Raw genomic sequence first — 21,524 nt, 5'->3', positions numbered from 1 at the left:
CTTTTGCAGGTAGCTCTAGTATTTCTGTTCACATGTTTTTTTTTTCACGTTCTATAATTTCCCTGTGAATGTTGGTAGGCTCGGTCCTAAGTTTAATAAGCTCTAAAATATAGAAAAATTAATCGGTTTAGCTAAAAATGTGGCGCATCATTTTTTTCTTGATTTCAGTCATTTTGCTTGATCTTTCTCTTTGTGATTGTTATCTACTCTCTCTTATCTCCTTCCTAGTAGGTAAGTAATTACTTTTAATCCTAATTCTCTTATATGTTGTGTATTATACAAAATTTATAGTGTGACTATTGAAACAAACAATATGAATAGAAGAACATGTAGAGGTCTTTTGTAAGTGATGATTTCACTGTCTACATAAGTATATATGCATGTAGCTAGTTAATTGTATGGAAATTATGCATGCATATTTTAAGATTCAGCGATAAATACTTTGGGACTAGCTGTATCCATGGCTCCACGTCTTGCAAAAGAAAAGGAAAAGGAAACAGTCAAATACCTACTTTTACAATTTAATTATAGCTTACACTATAATTATGTTGGTCACTCGCAAACACACCATCAGTCACATATTTTTTTAAATAATAAGCACTAGTATATACTACATCCCATCAGTACTAATGGTCTCATCTTTTCGCTTATGCTTATGTTTATTGGCCTAAATTTGAATTTCCAACTTTAAATTTGAACTTAATTTTAGGGTTTTTCATCAAAGTTTATTTTTTAGCCTTTGCTTTTAAATCGCTAAGAATACGTATATAAAAGTTTTATTCGTAAATTATTTTTTTTACAAATATGCCGTTTCACTTATTCTCTAAATAAGAGAAACGATGAGGCCGTAAGTTGCGGAAGATATTATCCCTATACTTAACATGCAGATAATCTCTTTCACCACTGTGAGACAAAACTGAAACCAATTGCATCCGCTGTCTGAACTAAAATACAGTATTTAGTTGCTTGCTTTTAGAAGAGTTCCGAATTGTTCTAATTTGAATTATGCAGTATTTTGCATTTGATTTTGATTCTTGACATTTCCTGTGGCAGTGTCCGTCCAGCTGAGGCGTGAATTCCCGAGCGAGTCACAATACTCACGTGAGGCTAGTATCCCACCAAAGCCTAGTGAGGTTTTTTCACTGTTGTCTTCCCGTGATATCTATCGCTAGGGTAGGAAAATTTTCCACCGTATTTACCAGAACCGATTTTCAGTGATCCGATCTATAGGAAATTTTTAAGAGGTTTGAGTGAATGGAAAAATTTTCTATATTTTCTCTCTACAGCTTATAGGAAAAAAAATTTCTTTTAGTCTTACTATACTTACATTCATCATATACAAAACGAATAACACTCACAGAAAATTAATCCTTGCGCTTTCTTTTTTTCCTCCAAACTAAAAAAAGCCCTCAATTTTTCCCTGTTGCTCCTCCATTCCGAATTCCGAATGAGCACTTGAAGATTCGTTCAGGCGATCCTCACGGCTTTACGGCCCATAAGCCCACTAAATCCGGCCCATATTTGCTCTCCCCCACCTCGCACCGCCCCCACACTAGCCAGCCGCCGCCGCCGTCCTCCGCCGCCGCAGCATCGCCGTCGACCTCCCGTCTTCTCCCTCCCCGGCGTCTCGCCTGCACCACCCCGCCTCCCGCCTCTAGGTTTCACTAACATTGGTAACCGCAGCTCCGGCCTCCGGGGCCCCGGTAGCTCGCCGCTGCTGTGCCGAACCCTCTATTCCGTCGCACTCCGGTGATGTCGGACACGGAGGAGGAGCGCCGTCTAGGGCGCGCGTCGGTGGGGGCGGAGAAGGGGGCCGATGGGCAGGAGGACCCTGACGGGGATGAGGAGGAAGAGGAGGAGGAGGAGGGGGAGGAGGAGTACGAGTTCTGCGACGCCGACGAGGCGATGCAGTGCGTGGAGATGGCGGAGCGGAGCGCCCCCGACGCCGGCGTGCATGACTACGAGGCGCTCGCCGCGCGCAAGCGCAAGGCCCTCGCCGAGGAGCGAACCGAAAGGTAAATCTCGTTGAACCTGCTGCCTAAGATAATTTCTATTTGCTAAGTAGCTTTGTAATTACAATTCGTTATAGTTTGGTGTAATTCCACTGATGCTACTGCTTTTCTATGCTCTAATCTTCTAGTAGTAGTTTCATGAGTAAATTGTGCATTTCTTCTTAAAAAATATCATTGTTTTTGCTTTGTCATATTTGGTTTTATCAATCACCTCTCCTCATGTGCGATCTGTGAACTTGCGAAGTAGTGGAATTTAAGCTTGTTTTTGTCTTTGCGTTCTGTTTTAAGTTTTCTGTTCCAGGCATTGTAGCACCTGTCTCATCACATATCATGTTGCAAGTAATTGCATTTCCTGAATTATTTCTGAATAATCCAGGGATGCATCTTCAAAGAAGCTAAGGCAGGATGGGCTTTCAGAAGCTGAAGCAGCCACTGTGTTTGACCAACTGATGGAAGGCTTTGGCCTTCGTAGGAAAAGAAGGTCCAAAGATGTACGATACCATTTTTTAATTTGTCAGCACAAATGATGCAAAAATAATTCCGTTGTAGCATTGACTACGATATGAACAACACAAGGACATTTTTGTCTTGAATTTCATGGAAATGAATCCTTTGTAGCAACTATTGTTGAGTTGATTTGGAAAATATTTGGTGTAAATGCCTAAGTTTTAATTTACACTTGAGATTGAGTGTTGTTCTCGATGCAGTTCATTCATTGATTTGATGTAAGTGATCAACATAATTTTTTACTTTTTATATTTTCATTTTCATCAGGCCAAGAAAAGGGGAAGAAAGAAAGGAACAAGGAATAAGTACAGTCCTGAAGTTACTAAAAAACTGGGTGATGCCACACTGCTTTTTACAGAGAGCAGATTTAAGGAGGTCTAATCTCTATCTTTCTTAGTCTAATCAATAGTTGTTGGGGAATATTGATTACATGCTCTATGTTGGGATAAGTGGTTTGAGGGACAAGATTATTGTGTATTTATATTGTTGTGGCAAACTCAATTTTTATGGTGGCAATATTGTGACTGTTGCTTCTGATTTAGCTAAAGACTTGGAAGTTCTCTTTTTTCTTCTTGTCATTCATAAGTTGCATGATCACTAAATGGATCAGCTGGATGATTTGGAATTTTGCATGTTCATTTGACCTCGTTGTCTACTATTGGTACAAACTTTTGTTATGGAGTATGCTTTGGAATTGTTTTCACCTTAATCTGTCCAAGTTCTCAGTGTCTTCAAAGATTATATGAGCTGGTCTCCACAAGGATTATTAGTAATTGATCTGCTTATGCTTGATTATAATCTTGTGTAGTTGTGTTAACCCAGGTACTAGGCGCTGGTCAAGTGGCAGGCTGGGGCTCTGTGCCTAACTATTGATTAGGTGTGCTAGGCATGAAAACTTGGCTAGGAAGCATAGCAGCAGGCAGGATATTTTATTAAGGAAACAAGATTGAGAACGAACAACCTTTTTTTAGTTATTCTAGAAACTAGATCGGGGCATGGCAGTTTCAAGGGGTGATAAGGTCTGCACCATCATGCAGTCACCTCATCTTCATCAAAGATGTGAATGCCATGTGAACACAATTCTGTTCTCCAAGGCTTGTGTGTCATGTTTAACTCTTGTTGTAATTCCTGTTCCCATCTTTCCTTAGGAACTGGAGATGATCAATCAACATAAAGTTGTGACTTTTCGTCTTGCTATTTCTTGACTACTCAAGTTTAGATATTGGAAGTCGCTGAAATACAGAGCGGATTTCTGATTCTGGAGTTCTTATGAGCATGTGATGAACCACTTCTGAAGAAACAGATTTGTGGAACACCAAAAAATAGGCTTGGTTTATTATATCCATTTGAGTTAGAAGTTTCCTTTGTTTATAAGAATAGATGCAATTACTCGCTGATGATTAGAATAATTAAGAGTTTTGCTCCATTTGGTCAGATTCTTACTGGAGATGAGTTTCCTGTGTTGCAAGAATTGCTTTATAACACATACTTTAAGTTTTCTTATTGATTTCCTGTTGGTTTCTTGGATAAAACACAGCTCAGATATACTGTTCTTGGAACAAGACAGAAAATGTTAAATTCATGAGATTCCGCATTCAACCATTATCTTTGCAGTCAATTTACATATACCAATAATTTCAAGTAAATGAAGATAAAAAAAAATCCAGGTAATGTTAATCCTTAATCATCAAACAAGACAGCCATCCATTTGATTGAGGGTATTTCAGAAATTTCAAAACCTTCAGCTACAACCAACAGATCAATGAAAGGGCAGGTTGTCAAATACACAGCCTTAGCTTGTTAAGACTCATAATCCTTTGTGAAATCCCACCTTTAACCAAACTACAATTTATTGTGGTAGCAATGGGGGTTGCTAGGTGAAACTAATTGTTGATGTAAGGAAAGTCCGGTTCATCAGAAAAACCAGCAGTGTAAATAGTATCACTGCCAGTTTGACTAATCTAGTTGTTACAGACTCATTTGTTCCAGAACCTTATGACCAAGAAACCTGGGGTTTAGTAACATTAGGCATGAAAGATAGGGTTCTGTGCAATTATGGCCATAAAATATGTGATTTCAATACTATAGAATTTTTAGAAATTTTTACAATCTAACTTTATCAATTTCTATTATGTTGTTTGATTAGGATGACAGTAACCTTTACCTTGTCTACTCTACTAAACTGCAGGCAATTCCTATATTACATGAGGTTGTGCGGATCGCGCCGAATTTGTCAAATTCATACCATCTACTTGGTAGCATTTATAAAGAGTGCGGTGAACTAGATAAAGCCATAAACTTTCTAATGCTCGCTGCATATGTTTCTCCAAAGGATGTATTTTTGTGGAAGAAACTCATTGACATGGCATTGTGAGTTAATGCTAATCCTTTTTCCTTTTTCTATGTTTCATTTTTTTAATTCTATTCATAAACTTTTAATTGTTACAGTAGTTAGCTTGATTTATGCAGAGTACAAATGTTGCATTCAGTAATATGGTCTCATCCTCAGACCTCAGTTTTGCTTTTATGTTTTATGATACTAATTTTCAGGAAGCCTCTAGTTCTTGTTAATACATGAACCCAAAGTACCTTAATTGCTGATTACCTAGCATAATTTTTTCTTGGAGGTAAGGCATACAATGGCCAGAAATAATAATATAACGGACCATATTGACTACTTTATTATATTTGTCAGGAAAAAGGAAGATGCTGCTTTAGCAAGACACTGTGTTTTAAAAGCGATGAGAGCAGATCCTGAAGATGTAGGACTGAAGTTTGATTGTGCTAATATATATCGCGCCTTGCGTGACTATCAGAAAGCTGGAGAGATATACGAGCAGATAGTCAGAATTTATCCTTCAAACATTGTTGCTCGTAAAGCAGCAGCACAGGTTTATTTGTTTATAACAATTCTTGCGTTATTTTGTGGTGCATATAAATTACAAATTGATTTTAGCTGTTATGGGCTAGTAGCGTTGGTGAATGAGGTTCTTCCTGGTAGCCAGCGGCAGGGAACCATTGTAGTCAGGGACAAGAGGGAGAGGGAGATACAGATATAATGATCTTTCATGCCTCTATTTGAGTCAATGAATACAAACATATAGGTCCCTAGACATGCATGTAAACAAGACCAATTAGCACCATCCAAACAGGACACTTATCTCTATTTAGCTTAAGGCACAAGCAAGTATGAGGGCTCTTAACTTCTATAGACTCTTGGACTCCTGGATGCCAACTGCTAAGACTTGACTCTAGACACCTGGATGCACATGACACAACTAAGAACTCATATATCTGAACTGCTATCTAATCACTGAAGCCAGTACATAACAATATGTACTGCTGAGTTAGTTCTAGACTTCCACTTATTGCTTTGTGACTTTTTTGTCCAGATGTACAGGGACTGTGGTCAAATTGATAAAGCTATTAATTTATTGGAGGATTATGTGAATGCTCAAACTACAAACATCGACTCGAATCTTCTGGATCTACTGATATCCCTTTATCTGAGAAATAATGCCTATAATGAAGCATTGAGGCTGATTGAGAGAGCACATATAGTGTTTGGATCTCAACACAATTTGCCAGTACAATTGCAGGCAAAAGCTGTAATCTGCCATGCTTATCTTGGAGATATGAAGCATGCTGAGGTTTGTCCCAGTTCTGTTCCATTATAGCACACACTTGACATAATTTATCCTTGATTAGTCAAAACCCACCTTTTGCTACCATTGATTTATTAGACACTATAAATCCTCGATATGACTATAAATTGCTCTGATAACAGGTTGTACTCTGCAAGATTAGATTGTGCTTGTGTATATACTGTATCCAAGACTACGTCAACGTATAGTTTTGAGTTTCTTAGTTATTGAATTGGTATTACTTGTGCAGATGTTTCTTCAGAATGTGCATCTGGAGCGTTCAAAAGATAACACCGATGTGATCAAGGAGGTTGCTAGCACTCTCGAAAATTTAGGACAATATGAGTATGCAATAAAGTTTTACCTGATGATTGAAGATGTTGCTGTTCATAATGATGTAAGTAGCCGATTTGCTTCATTTTGAAGTTCTATTTCACTATTACATGTTTCTAGCGTTCAATTAAGCATGGAACAAATGATAATTAGGACCATATGATTTATAAATAATGGCAAAAAGCCAAAACCTCTACTTAACCCCCTGAAGTACAAAACCTGATATTCTACTCCCCAACGCATGAACAACTATTTGAACCCCCCCCCCTCCCCCCTGGAGTTGTATTGTAAGTGTTTTCCCCACGTGGACGATGACGAGAACAGTGACATGGTGATGGATTCAGTTAAATATTTTTTAACTAGCAGAATAGCTCGGAGAAGAAGTACAAATAGCACTGGAGGTGGTTTCTGGGCTTGCTGACTAAAGAAAGTGATTGCTTGGGCAAACTTGGGTGAAACATGCTTTGGTGTGTGTGTCATGCAAGCAACACCACCCACCACGTCATTGTCCACATTGACTAACCACAAAGTGTTAAGCAAACTTTTTCCTAAATGCTGTGAAGTCTTCAGAAGATCAATTCAATCCTGTGAATCTTTTGACATACGTAACTTATCAAGGTAATGCTATAAGTGCATAATACGATTATGATAGACTTGGTAATTGGAAACAAACATCTGGTTTGATTCCAACGAGTATAATTTTTGGAAGGGGAAGGAAGCCCATCTCAACATAATAAATTTGAACCTATCCATTAGTCGTGAGTTATAGTGGAATAAAATTATGTAACTACGTAACCCAGAAGAGGTGAAGCCAGGCAACTGCTACTGAAAGAAGTTGGGGGCAAAGCAGTTCCTATTAGCTGATTTGAACATAAATATGATAAAAAAAATTCAATTAATCATTTGAGAATGTGCTTTTAACAGCATGTAGATCTTCTAGCTAGCCACAAATGTTCCAAATTTGATTATAATGTACATGCTCTTTAGAAGGCTTGATAATGGTACCATGATCAGGAATGGGGAATGGGCTTTGTCTGCTTTAATGCTTCATAAAAAAAAGGTATTTAAAAATCTACAAAAAACATTCTAATTCACAATGGATCAACTAGTCACTTGCTTACACATGTACAAAGGATGCAATCCTTCATAAAAGATTCTATAAATACATGCCTACAGAAATCCATCAATAAATGATATTTTGGAAATGAAAGGATGGGTGTAAAGCACACCATCGCAATCACCTAGTCCGTTAAGGGATTGAGGAAGTTGTATGTATATTTTATTTCCTTCACCCTTCTCTAGTTTGATATACTATAACTTGTTTCAGGGTAGTTCATATGTGAAAGTTGGTCAATGCTACATGGTCATAGGGGAGAAAAGGAAAGCAATTCCTTACTTTCAGAAAGGTTCTGTTCTATTTCCTTCATGATACCCTTCCTCTTTGGTAGCAAACTTGAGATTGCTTAAGAAGTTAAGATATACATAAAAAGATAATGCTGGTGAAAATCCGTCACAGCAATGTTTTGTTGGAGCTTTGAAAGTAGTATTACATGGAGAGGATCTTATGCCCTGTCTCTTCTTTTCTACATTCTCTTATAGTTGAATCAATTTGCTTTCTGATATTCTCATAATATTCCATAATTGTTCTGCTTTGCATTCCCTACACCAGATTCTATGCATTGTTCTCAAAATCGTTAGAATATGGTATTACAAAAGAGAGAATAAATTCTATTGTCAGGGGTGGTGACTGTTATTTGAATGGACTTTATGGAGATTGAGTTTCTTAAATCATAGACAAGAGTCACGAGACATTCTAGGATTCCGAGAAATGCAGACATGACATGGCCATACAGAAAAGACAAATCAGAACAAATGAAAAAAAAATATTGTATTACAACAAGCCTAAGACAAAACAGAACAAATATAAAAAAAATACTGTAACACCCTAGCAATTACAACAAGCCTAAGATGCTGGTAATATAATCAGGAGCAAAAAATATGCTAACAAGTAAAACAACCTAAACAAAGATAAATAAACTAAGTTTTACATCTCAAGTGTTCATTTAGCCTATTAACTCAATAAATACATTATGGTTTATTAAAATGACAACTTAACATTTAAAGATTAAATATGAACATGACGTGCAGAAGTGTGTTGCTACTCCCATCCCCTCAAGCAAGCATGCCACATCAAGTACCTAGAAGGATTGCTCAGCAAGCAAACTGCTTTAACAGTTTATTTAAGCTACAAGTTCATTAGGTGATTATTTAAATACGAGAGTGCAACCTCATTAAAAAAATTAAGTTAAACTTTTACATAAACTTTATAACTTCATTGGTGAAAGTAAAGCCACATCTGCATAACTTCTCAAGAAGCAAACTCTTCTGAAAGATAACCCCGATTGTATAACATCTAGCAAAACTGCAATAGGTGTTTTCCTATGGAAGCCACATCTACATAACTTATTGCAATTCTCCTATGGAAGTTATACAATTGGAGTTATATTTGAGATGTGTTTGCTTCTCACAATGTTGCTTTATTTTCACTCATGAAGTTATGAAGTTTGTTTATTTGCAAGTTTTAACTTGTTTTTTCAGTTTTCATTTGGATTTTATATGAAAAAGAAAAAAAAAGGAAAAAAAAGGAGTCTTTATGCCTCGTTACTGAGGACCTCGTTTCGAAAAATATGCTGTCTGGGAGCTTTACCGGGACTAACTAGTAAAATACCTAGATCCTAAAGTATCTTTAAAAGATAGCAATATCGTATTCGTCTAGAAGAAAAACGGAAATTTCGTTTTCATTATGGTCTGACAGAATGACAATTACTTAAAATGATCTTGTACTCCTGTATTTATATCATGACCTAATGAATTTGTAGTTTAAAGAATTTGTTAAAGCTGTTCGCTAGTTGAGATTTATCCTCACACCCTTACAGCCTTTCCAGGTATTTGTATGTGGCATGCCTACTTTAGAGGTTGGGAGTACCAAAACTTTGGCACGCCATGTTCTTATTTAATTTTTAAATGTTGTGCTATCATATTTATGAAGAATAGATGTACTTATGGAGTTAATAGTTTAAATGAACACTTGAGATGTAAAACTTGGTTTATCTAACTTTGCTTAGTTTGTTTTTACTTGTTAGCATGCTGTTGGCTCTAGATTATATCATATCTATATATTGATGCTTCCATAATACTTTTCTTTGTGAGAAGATTCTGCAGAATTTCAATGTTTTGGCATTGTTTCATGGTTGTCTAGTAACGTCTCAGGCTTATTGTAGTTGCTGGGGTGTTACATGTATTTCTAAGGTTCTTTTGAGAAATGTAAGTCCACATTTCTGGACTTTCATGTACTCCTGCTATACTATCCATTTGAATTGCTCTGAGATTTGTGCAATAGAAATGACTATTATTCAAAGTTGGGATGTAAACAATATTGCTATTGTTGGTGCTGGGCTCGTCCTGATCACTAGGAGACTCTGATCAAGCTAGGCCTAACCTTATGTATTAGTGTATCCTGATGATCGGGACAAGGCTAACACTGATGAGAGCGATCTCACCTTTATCCCTGTTTCAGACCCTTATCCTATCCATGAATCAATGTCCATAACATATAAGATTGTGAATTTGGAAGGTATATTCTTTTAGAATTTTTAGAACATATGTGAGGTTTGAATCTATGTAAAGGAGCGGTTACCCCTACTGCTGGGAATTCAACATCCTCGGCATGAGGTTTTGTTTATTTAATTTCTTTTGAGTTAGTTTTTTCCATTATTATCAATTTTGAATCTTTGATGTAGTTTTCTTTATTCTTTCATAGCCTTGCAAAGGATGGAGGACAACATTGATGTGCGAATAACTTTATCCTCTCTTCTTGTTGATGTGGATAAGAGTGACGAAGCTATTGTTTTGCTTTCTCCTCCTAACAATTCAGGTATACTATCCCTAGCTTGTTCAATGCAATTAGCTGCTTTCGTTGTTCAGTTTTTTTTTTAATGGCATTTGTAGGGTCAAAGTCTGCTACAGATCAACCGAAGCCATGGTGGCTTGATGGGAAAGTAAAGATGCACCTTGCGAACATATATTACAATAAAGGCATGTTCGAGGACTTTGTGGGCACCATTCTTATACCCATTCTTGAAACACTGAATATTGAGTATGCTAATCGAAAGGTAGAGACATTGATTCACATTTAGTTTACTTGATCAATGATTGCACATCTACTCCCTCTGTCCCAAGATATAAGCACTTCTAGAGTTTTTCATGGGGATTAAGGAGAGAGGGGAAATTGAATGGGGGATAGTTGTGATTGGTTGAGAAGAAGCGGTAGGTGGAAAAGTTGCTATATTTTGGGACAGTGTTAGTATTTGTTTTTGTTCTTGCTGATCTGTATTCCACCTGATGTTTTTTTCCTTCACTGTCTTATCAATTATATGAGCTATGAAATCAGCCTGCTTGCTTTTGTGTAACTCATGCACAACAACTTTCTTTTTCTTTTTTTTTTAGCCAGGCGCACAACAACTTTCTACTAAGATTAATTGTAGTTGAATCACTTTGAAATTTGTTAAATAGCTTTATGTGTTTGATTTGTTTCTTGGCTTTCCAGGAATTTGATTAGGAAGGCACATATGCTGGGTTTAATATTGTGTTAGTTTGTAATAATTTTGTTTGTTCTTCCAAATATTTTTCTTGTTATGAGATCAAATTGTGTTGCTTTTTAATATAAAATTTGTGTAGACCTGTGAGACTTGGGGCACTTTTTTTTTTGGGTCCTACTGCAATAGTTGAGTTGACATTTTGTAAACTAGGATATTGTTCATGTGTTGACTATGAAGCAACTATTTTTTCTGTAAATTTTATATACGTGTAATGCTTTTTTTGGTTGACCAAACGGGGTACACATTGGCACATGGCATGGCAACCATGGTAGGTTCAGGAACCTACACTTTTCTATTGTGCACTTTTACGCTTTTCTAGATAATTTTATTTGCAATGTAGTGCTTTTCTATTTGCCCTTAATGGATGAATAACAGGTGGTGGAGAGATAGGATGATGTGGTCCTCTCATACATCTTTGTTTATTCTTCCTTTAATATGTGGTAGAGATATACAAGTTATTTTTATGTTTCTTGATAACAATAGGTCTAAATGCCCAGCGGTTTATGGTTTGCTCTTGGGGTATGAAGCTTAATGTGTTAAGGTCATGTTATGTATTTTCTATGACATTTCAATCAGGTGAGGAAAGCTAAAAAACTTCCAACTAATGTTCTATATGAAAGAGCCAAAGTGTTAGCTGAACAACGTCCAGAAAGCGTGTTTCAAGGATTAAGGCCAATAGCATCACCGGCAGAGTTGTAAGCGTGCTATTATTTCATAATTTTTTTCTACAATCTTTTATGAGTAAATTGTATTGGTGGTACACAAACTTGTTAGGTGGGTGCAATTTAGTACATAAACTTGTAAAATGCTTGTTTCAGTACACGAACTTGTCTAGTTCGTCCAAACGAGGATAAAAATAACTTGGCAATGTTAATTTACGAAGTTGATGTTTATTAAGATATTACGTGCATAGTAGTGAGTATGTATAAGACATGCAATATTTATAAATTTGGTCTCTACTTTATCATTCATCATAGAAAAGATGAATTTCGTATATTTCTAACCCTTATATCATTGCTCAGTTTTTTTAATCTTTTTCTACTATCACTATATCTTATTCTATTTTTATTGAAGAGGTATATGTCTAGCAACCTTCTCAGATATATGTTTACATAGTATCCTAATCAGCCCCTAAATCAATAAGATTAGCCATGTAGTGTCGCCTTCCTCCGCACGCACCAGACAAGTTTATGCACCAAAACGAGCATTTTACAAGTTCGTACACTAGATTGCACCCACCTGACAAGTTCGTGTGCCGGCGATGCAATTTACTTATCTTTTATTTATCAGACTAGTTTATCATAAGCCCATGCAACCCAAAATATTTATCAACAAAAACCACCACAGAATAGGGTGTAAGGTGTTATTTGCGTGGTTTTAGAAACTGAGGATGAAAAAAGGAGTTGAGAATAGTTCGAGAGCCAAAAATAGGCTTTGGCCTTTTAGGTAGAATACACAGAACCACAGTCCACAAATGTATTTTGCACGCATGGTAGCAGGTGGAGTTCCATGTCAGTTCTGATGATGCACACAATCTAGAACAATCTATTCCTAGCTATTCCTTTGCTATTGTTGTCTTTTTTGTAGAAATTTTCTTGGATCATATTGTAACTACTAGCTTGATAATTCGGTCACTAATTCATGAGGATCACGTCCTGCATCCTGCACTACTGTCGTGAATACTGAAGACTAATACCCCCATATGGCCCACATTTTTAGCAACGCATGACCTGGTCCCATGACCTTATATCTTGACCTCCACTTGACCCAGATGCCAGGAAAGTGGCAACTGTGAATTCATGTGCTATATTCGCCAGTCTTTAGTTCTTTATCAGTTATATGCTGCCTTCTGATTTGATTACATTCAACAATTAATTAGGGCCATATTTATTATTGACCTCAACTTTGCCTGACGTATCTTTTTTCTGTGTTTGTATTGACGCTTGTTAAACTTTTTACTAGACAAAAGGCAAGCAGAGCAAAGAAGTTGCTAGAGAAAAGAGCAGCTTCGAATGAAGATACGATAAAAGATGATCTGGTATCTGTTTCCTTCTATGCTGGTGTTTCTACTTGGAAGTATTTCTTCCCCAAACTAAATTACTCATGACTTCCTTGTTTGATATTTTTAGCAAAGGTCGAAGCAAATACCTCCGATATCTGGTCTACTTACGAATGCAGAGAACCATCAACTTGTGTTACATGTCCGTACCTGGCAGATGCCTTTCCCTACCCCTTTTTGCCTAATGTTTTATTTTGCAATTGACACTTCACTTTATTCATAATATTTTGAGTAAGTCCTACTTAATAGACTATAGGCCCTTTGCAGCACAATTTCACTCTTAAATAAGTTTCGGTTCCATTTGTTCTTCGCACCTTATTCATATAATCATATTCGAATATCTTGCTGGTACTGTGTTCAGTTGTAGGTGCTAACCACTAATGTTTGCCTCTTTGTATTTCTAAATCCCCTCTCGTACTTGATTTGAAGCTGTGATTCTGAGCTTTTGAGGTATTGCACTGAAGGAATTGGAGATGTAATTATTCCCGGCTTGTGATTAATTTTGTACATGCATGAGCTGCTCACATTGGTAGTCTTTGCAAGGTTGTGTCAACTACAAACATTAGTTGACTTGGAAATTGATATGCCTACAACTATGGGGTTCTAAGTGCTACTGTAATGCAAATTTAGGGACCCACCACACCTAAATTCGAGTACAAGGACCTAGATGTCACATCCATGCAAGTTTGTGGACCTCAGTAAATCGTGTCTTAGTTCACCATTATAGGCCTATTGTGATTGCCCCATCAAAGACATACTGCTTACATCACAAACACTAAGTTGTGGTGTACATTTAGTGCTCATAGCTTAATGTGCAATGGTAAAATAAGATTCTACATAATAGCAGGCATGTTTTATATGTTCCCTGTTATTTTGGCCAACTGTTTGATCGTTTCCATGATGTCTATTCTACATTGATATAGCTCACTTCTTGATGCTGCTTTTCTGATCATACTCTGGCTATTAACTTCGCCTTGGTTTTGTAGCTTTGTCAAACATTAGCTTTGCTTCACCGATACTGGGAGGCTCTACAAGTTATCAACCGTACTCTTAAACTTGGAAATGATACTCTCACTGATGAGAACAAAGAGGAGCTCAGATCGTTGGGTGCTCGTAAGATCTATTCCCAGCTCTATGTATTATTCAATTGATAAAATGCTACATGCAGTTAGTTCATTGTAACTGTCTAACTGACGACATACTATAGATTTCAGTTTTTGATCCAACGTTTCCATTATTCTCATTTCAAATGATTAACCTCCTTTTCCCCATGTGATGATCATCCTTTCCACTGGGTCAGATTGGGCCAAACTGTCTATTAACATGGTTTGCTTCAGTCTGAGAAATGTGACAGATTGGCTCACCCAGATAAAGGTCCAGTAAAAGAATCAAATCCTTTGCTCTGTTCTGAAAAAAAGTTAACTCCCTTTCTAATCATCTAAGTGCAGTAGCCCAGTTGATGTAAGCTCACCATCCATCCATACGGATGTCAAGAAGTGATTGGTTTGAACCTTCCTAATTGTTTTCCCTTTCACATGTTATCAAAGGTTTGGTAAATCGCAGATTTCCTGCATGTTCTAAAAAAAAAGGTTTGGTAAATAAAACTAATTGCTCGCCACACCTTAGGCATACAGGTGTATGAAAGGGGGCTCTAGGGCAAAAAGACTATCACGTCAGAATTGTGGCAATTAACCAAACAGCTAGAGAAAAACATATAGAATTCGGCAGTGTGGGAAAACCAAACAAGCAACTATTGCAACCAGGAACTTCCATTCAATTATGTGATTTGCAACCATCAGAATGACCTCACACCTCATAATAAAGTTAACTGATGTGGGACACAAAGCTGGTCTTGAAGTTCTCCACATTGGAATTCCCATGCCTTCTGCCGTAAGTGCTATGTTCTGGCTGTACCTAGGAGTGGCGGGTAGGGCCCAATGGAGAGGTGCTGCTGGGGCAGGAAATGCTAAAGAATGAGACCAGGGTGATATTGTATGAGTGAATATGGTTGCCAATTGCAACTATATTAGTGCCATTTTGTTGACACTCTTAATGAGTGATTGAGTAGCACGCACTGACACTTCATCGATTTCTTATTATATTATGAAAATCGAGACAGGTTATTTGGTAATATTTATGACAGTTCGTTTGACTTGATATTATTGTTCTTGCAATTTTGCAGAAATAGCTTATAGAGCTCCAGACCCTAGACATGGCTTTAATTATGTCCGCTATGTAGTTCAGCAGCATCCATATTCCCTTGCTGCATGGAACTCATACTACAAGGTGACATCAAGGTAATAGTTGGAATGATTATGATTGAATTTTTTGCATTTATTAGTTGGAATGATTACGATTGATTTTTTTTGCATTTATTTATACTGGTCACACTATATATGTTCTGTATTTTGCATGTTGTATACAATTTTGTGGGGCATAGGCCTTGGGTTCCTTTTTGTCAGGTTGAAAGACCTTTTACTTTTTTTTTGCCAGCATTAGTAATTTTGTTTCGGTTAGATTATAGTGATAAACAGTGTTGAACAATCTTATGTAGCCACAAAACCCAGCTGTGAATTGGGTGAAGGTATCCTAGAGCTGGCTGATTGGTTTTTGGCTTTTTGCACTTTTTGGCATAAACACCATGAAAAAGGGCTGAGTTGTGTTGTCAATTCTTCAAGTTTTGACAGAGTATTTGAAAATGGTATACCTAGCATATTCAGTTGAATCCTAATGAACTCAGAATTTGAAACCTCTCGCCTGGCTTGTTAAAATGCTGATTGTTGGTCAGTCCTAGTTTTCCAATCCCTGCTTTCATAAAAAAAACAGGTAGTGCTTTAATCTCCACTTTCATTAGAACATGCTTTGTTCAACACATTTTTATTATTTTTCATATGCAATATCCACTAGGACTTCCCCAATAGGCCTTCTGGTGTTGTATGACATTGCTCTTTCCCTGCTAGGCTCCTCAGTTTCCAGTTTCCTTTGTAGTACTCTCTGATAGTACTCACAATATGGTCTGTATATATCGAGTTGCACCATGAAAATTTTGAAATCAAAAGCAGCTGTTCACTTGTTCCAATTTCACATTTTCTTTGCAGAATAGAAGATAGGTTCTCACGTCATCATAAATTTCTTCTACGGACAAGAGAAGAAAAGACTGACTGTGTGCCTCCTATAATCATATCTGGCCATCGATTTACGGCTATCAGCCAGCATCAGTCAGCTGCTCGTGATTATCTGGAAGCTTATAAATTGAACCCAGAAAATCCACTTATAAATCTGTGTGTTGGTATGCCACCAAAACAATGGCATTGAGTATTAACATTAACACGTATCAACATATAAGAGTACTAACTGTAGCTGTTCAATCATTTGCAGGATCTGCTCTAATTAATTTAGCCCTTGGCTTTAGGCTTCAGAATAAGAACCAGTGCATCGTTCAAGCTTTGGCATTCCTCTTTCGATATCTGCGTCTTTGTGACAACAGCCAGGTTTTGTCCTTATAATCCATATGGATAATGCTCTAGTATTGTCAGCATCTAAGCTGCTAGTAATGCTCAACTGTTTCCTTATGGGTTTAGTGGCCGTGCTTTTTTCTTTTTTTTTTTACCAAATTTAATGGCTGAGGTTAGCCTGCAGTGCTGAGCACTTGCATCACTTGGGCCTGGGCTGTATGTGCTTTGTGATACGTGTCGCCCCAAAAGGCAGGTCAGGTCCACAGGATTAAACAAATCACAGGGCAGAAGCATATGCATCCATCACTTGCTTTGCATACTTCAGTGCCTGGGTGGAATAATTTATAACACCAGACTGGGAGCACCTCAGCTGACCTACTTAGGAGCCCATGGTTAAAAGCTGGTGTTACGGCTTACAGCAGCAATCGAGGAATCGAGGAAGGTGGCCTGGTCTGGTCCTGCATTTGGTTTCGGTTGGGTTTGCCTTTGATTTTCAGTATGCAATACTAATGCACACTGAAATAAGGCCATACATAGGAATTCTAAATCCTTCTTGCACTCTTGGTTGCTACACCATGCTTGATATGCCCTATTTACACACACAAAAAAAACAGAGAATTGTTTACACTTGGTCTTTACACAAAACAAATGCCCTATTTACCATCAATTGTTAACCAAACTCTCTATGTACCACCAAAAAGATCTTCTATTCCTTCAGGACAATTACTTTCAAAGTTTACCATTGTTTACCATTTCTGACATTTTTGGTTAATATAATGCAAGTGGGATAAGAAACACAGAATTGTTTTACCTCCACTCTGTTACTCTTTTCTTTGCTTAAATCTGGCTTCTTGTGTTGTTCCATGCACGGGTGCTTGCCAAAATTTGCGAAATATACGCAATGCCCAACCTTCCCATCCACATGGGCTTATGGGCCACCTTGCATGCATCTTGTTCAGTGTTCATTGCTACGCCGACAATCCATAATCAAATCTCATGGTTGTTGGTTGGCTAGGAGTCTGGAAATAGATGGTAGAGCACACCTTTATTTTGGATATTTGAGGTTTAGGTGCTTGGGGTGATATTGTTATTTTGTTCTCTTGCAACCACAAAAAACAGAAAACTAGCTTGTCAGTTAAACAAGACTTCAAGTTGAATAAATAGCAGTTACAGATAAATTAAGGTACATTGCTAATCATGTTTTCGCCTTGTAGGAAGCCTTGTACAACATCGCTCGGGCGTATCATCATGTTGGCCTCAACACCTTGGCAGCAATTTACTACGAGAAGGCTTTAGCCGTTGAGGTGAAAGATTACCCTATTCCCAGGCTTCCATACGAGGAGAATTCCTGTGCCCAGCAGGATCTCAAGCCAGGGTATTGCGATGTACGAAGAGAGGCCGCGTTCAATTTGCATCTGATTTACAAGAAAAGCGGAGCAGATGATCTCGCCAGACGGATTCTTAGGACTTACTGTACTATTTAGTAGTAGATAGAATTATGCATGTATATATTTGGTATTTCCTGGTGTTCAGGTGACTGGGAACTGCACAAATTTTAGTTGAATTTTGTGGCCGTCCATTTGTCTTCAAGATCTGTGCACGAATATGAGCTTTGTTTCTTTGTCGGATCTGGAATCCACTAGGACACAGTACCTGAAATTTTGTAGGCTAGTATTTTTTTGGGTCGGCCCATCTCTGTTGAATTCTTGATCTCCGTGCCTTAGGGGGTCCGTTCAAAAGTGAAAATCGGATTAGCTAGTACTTCGATTTATGTTAGCACGTTTTTTAAACTACCAAACAGGATGTTGTAAAAATTTTCTCGATTTCTGTTAGCATGTTTTTGAAACTGCTAACAGGGTGTTTAGTATAAAAATTTATATGTAGAAGTTGGTTTAAAAAATCAAATAAATATTTTTTTTCAATATTTATTAATCAATTATCATACACTAATCATATTTCTTGTTGCACACTTGCACTTGCGACTAATCAGTCATTCTCATTGTCTCTTTAGTACGTGTCCTTACTTCCCACAAAGAGAGAGGGGAGAGCGGTCGTGGTCTGCGAACTAGTCTTTCGGTCTTTCCGGAGGAAAGAGAGGAGAGGTGAAGTTGATTTGCAATGGGTTCATTCCGATCTGTATGTTGTGTACGGAGTACTGTTGTGCTCGCTAGTTAATTTGACCACGTGATCGAAGGATTTTAGGCCACCTAAAATCAACAGCATGCATCTATTTTGTTGGAGACTCGTTTTAGGGATGTGCATGCTACGATTTTAGGCCACAATCTGTTAGGATTGTTCGACGAGTTTCAGGCTCAGCAGCTTCACGTGCTGGTGCAGCATGATTAGGGGGGTTTTTTTTTTCTGCTGCTGTTGTTGTTAAGTCAGACTATCCGATTTGATGACAGTATATCCGATCCTCAGACAATCCGAAATTTCACGAATTGTCCGATGTGGCATCAGACTGTCTATGTTCAGACTATCTGAAGTTTACTGGAATTTCACTCTCTGTCTTGAATTGAAATATTTTCTTGAGTGAATTTTCTCTAAGTCCAAATCAGAGTATCTGATATTGGATTAGATAGTCCGATGACTTAGAGACTCGAAATTCAATGAAACTTGAGTATGTTTGAGGATGAAGTTTTTAGTTCTAAAAACATCGGACTGTCTAACATGAAGTCGAATTGTCCGATAAATCGGACTATCCGAAATTTCAAAGAATTTTGTTATCTGTCTTTCGCTTGCTTGGGGGTTAAATATATCGGATTGTCCGATATTACTCCGGATTGTCCGACGTGGGATGAAAAGATTCTGCTCCAACGGCCACATTTTAGAGGATCTATAATAACCCCCCATCTAACCCTTTTATAGGGTTACTTAACTCATTCATTCTCTTTCACTTTGGGTTGAGCTTTATGCTAAGGTGCTTTGGATCTTTGAGCTTGTTTTATCCCTCTCAAATCTCTCCTTGTTCTTGGTGTGTTGGATCTTGGTGGTTGTGGATTTGGTGTTTGGGATCCTAGTGTGTATTTCACTCGATCTTGAGCAGTAGGTTTGTCCAAGGGTTGTGTGGTGTTTTTTACTCTTGGAGGTTGAGGACTCCTATATGGCTAGGCGTCTCTCTTGAGCCACCGATCTACTTGTGGTGAGCCAAGGGAAGTTTGTGAAGGTCGGATCTTGCCCCCGAAAGGAAAGAGGTACCTCTAGTAGAAGAAGTGCATTTGTGCAACCTCAAAAAGAAAGGGTTAGAAAGACCCAGCTCTTTGTAAGCCCCTCAAGGATTTGAACTCCGGGAAATACTTCCGCACAAAATCTCGGTGATATTCATTCTATCTCCTTTACTTGTTGACTTGTTTTGTGCCACTATAGCTTAGTCGCTATTTGACATATATCTCTTGTGTAGTAGTTATAAATCTAATAAGCTAGCTGTGCATCTCTGCAGGTCAGATAGTCTGATCCTACTTCGGACTATCTGATTTATATTGGACACTCCGATTTGGTATCACACACTCCGACTTGGTTTAAGTTTTAGCTTCCGCTTCTTGTTTTAAATTGCATGTTCAACCCCCCCTCCCCTCTAGGCCTAAGTAACCATTTCAAAATCGTTGGACTGTGATGAACTTGACAGCACATAGTAGATTCTCTCTTAAAAAAAATCAATTGTACCCTTGGACATGCATGGAACGTTTGAAATTTGAGAAAACTATTGTTGGAAATTTGTTGCGTGAATGTAATATCCATAATAAGTTTGTTTGTTGTATGAGAAAACATTATAAGTAGAAAATTTAATATAGTATTCAAGAAAAGTCAAAAAACAATTAGCCTTGTAGTACAATATTTCTCTTAAATAAAATGTACTAGTGTAAGAAAATATGCTATAAATACAACTTGTATTAATTAAAAACAAATAATATTTTTTACGGAATTGCTAACCTTATTTCAACAGATTTTGCATCCCAAAATCTGCAAGATTTTGGGACACCGGATGGGCTTCGAGATTCGTGCTCCACGCCTTCTCCTCCAACTCCGGCGACCTCCTCTTCTTCTCCGGCACCGGCGAGGACCCTACGGGTTAGGGTCCCGGGGTGGGGTGGGGTTGGGAGGGGGAGGGGGGAGGGGAGGAGTTCGCCGGCTCTAGAGGGATGGTTGGGGGAGGTGGCAGCCCGGCGGTGGGTGGCGGATCGGGCGGGCGACGAGGCGCCGGAGCCACAGGGCTGGAGGAGGGTGGTGGGCCGGCGTCGGTGGCGGGGGCACCTCGCCGCCGCCGGCTCGAGGAGGAAGGAGGGGAGGAGGGGAGGGAGGGGGAGGGGGAGGAGGCTGGTCAAGGGGTCTCGCCGGCGCCGTTGACGCCCTCCGGCCAACCGGCGAGGCGGGCGGCGGCGCGGTGGGGCGGTGGCGGCGGCGGATCGGGCGGAGCCGCTCGCGAGCACGATGGGAGGGGAACATGAGGAGGAGAGAGGTAGGGTTAATGCATCTGCACGAATCTTAAAGCACATCCAATGGTCCAAAATTTGAAAGATGAGAGGTGGAATTTTCTGTCACCAGATGTATATACAACCCCTATTTTTTATGCCACATCTAAAAGTAAATGTTACCATAAGTATCTTGCATAACAAACTTATAAATTTATTAATAGTCTCGTACAACAGATTTCTACACTCCAACAATATACTCTACAAAATTTATATGCTTTTTCTATACCTATGGACAATGGACAAAGTAGACCTTTTCATAGGAATTAAACGGTCAACTAACAGAAAGGGTATGAAAATGATCCATACTAAAATTCGAGGATATATATGGGAGTTAGTAAAACTTAGAGGTATGGAATGAATTTGGTGAAATCTTAAGCGTAACAG

General features: G+C 38.3%; 1 protein-coding gene across 1 annotated transcript; it reads left to right on the top strand.

The window, feature by feature from the left end:
- The first annotated feature begins 1,468 nt into the window (after nucleotides 1-1,468).
- Nucleotides 1,469-18,258, top strand: LOC127754757 (uncharacterized). The gene is made up of 18 exons (XM_052280326.1): nucleotides 1,469-2,015; nucleotides 2,389-2,503; nucleotides 2,787-2,894; nucleotides 4,708-4,889; nucleotides 5,215-5,410; nucleotides 5,912-6,169; nucleotides 6,414-6,560; nucleotides 7,824-7,902; nucleotides 10,317-10,430; nucleotides 10,505-10,668; nucleotides 11,731-11,849; nucleotides 13,117-13,192; nucleotides 13,284-13,355; nucleotides 14,200-14,326; nucleotides 15,396-15,510; nucleotides 16,312-16,502; nucleotides 16,592-16,704; nucleotides 17,883-18,258. The coding sequence occupies exons 1-18, from the start codon at nucleotides 1,753-1,755 to the stop codon at nucleotides 18,150-18,152; spliced, it is 2,709 nt and encodes a 902-aa protein (XP_052136286.1). The 5' UTR covers nucleotides 1,469-1,752; the 3' UTR covers nucleotides 18,153-18,258.
- Nucleotides 18,259-21,524: the final 3,266 nt, after the last annotated feature.

This window comes from Oryza glaberrima, chromosome 11 (genome assembly GCF_000147395.1).
Source record: "Oryza glaberrima chromosome 11, OglaRS2, whole genome shotgun sequence".
NCBI classification, from domain to species: domain Eukaryota; kingdom Viridiplantae; phylum Streptophyta; class Magnoliopsida; order Poales; family Poaceae; genus Oryza; species Oryza glaberrima.
The sequence above is the reverse complement of the archived record's forward strand: the minus strand, read 5'-3'. Positions and strand labels throughout refer to the sequence as shown.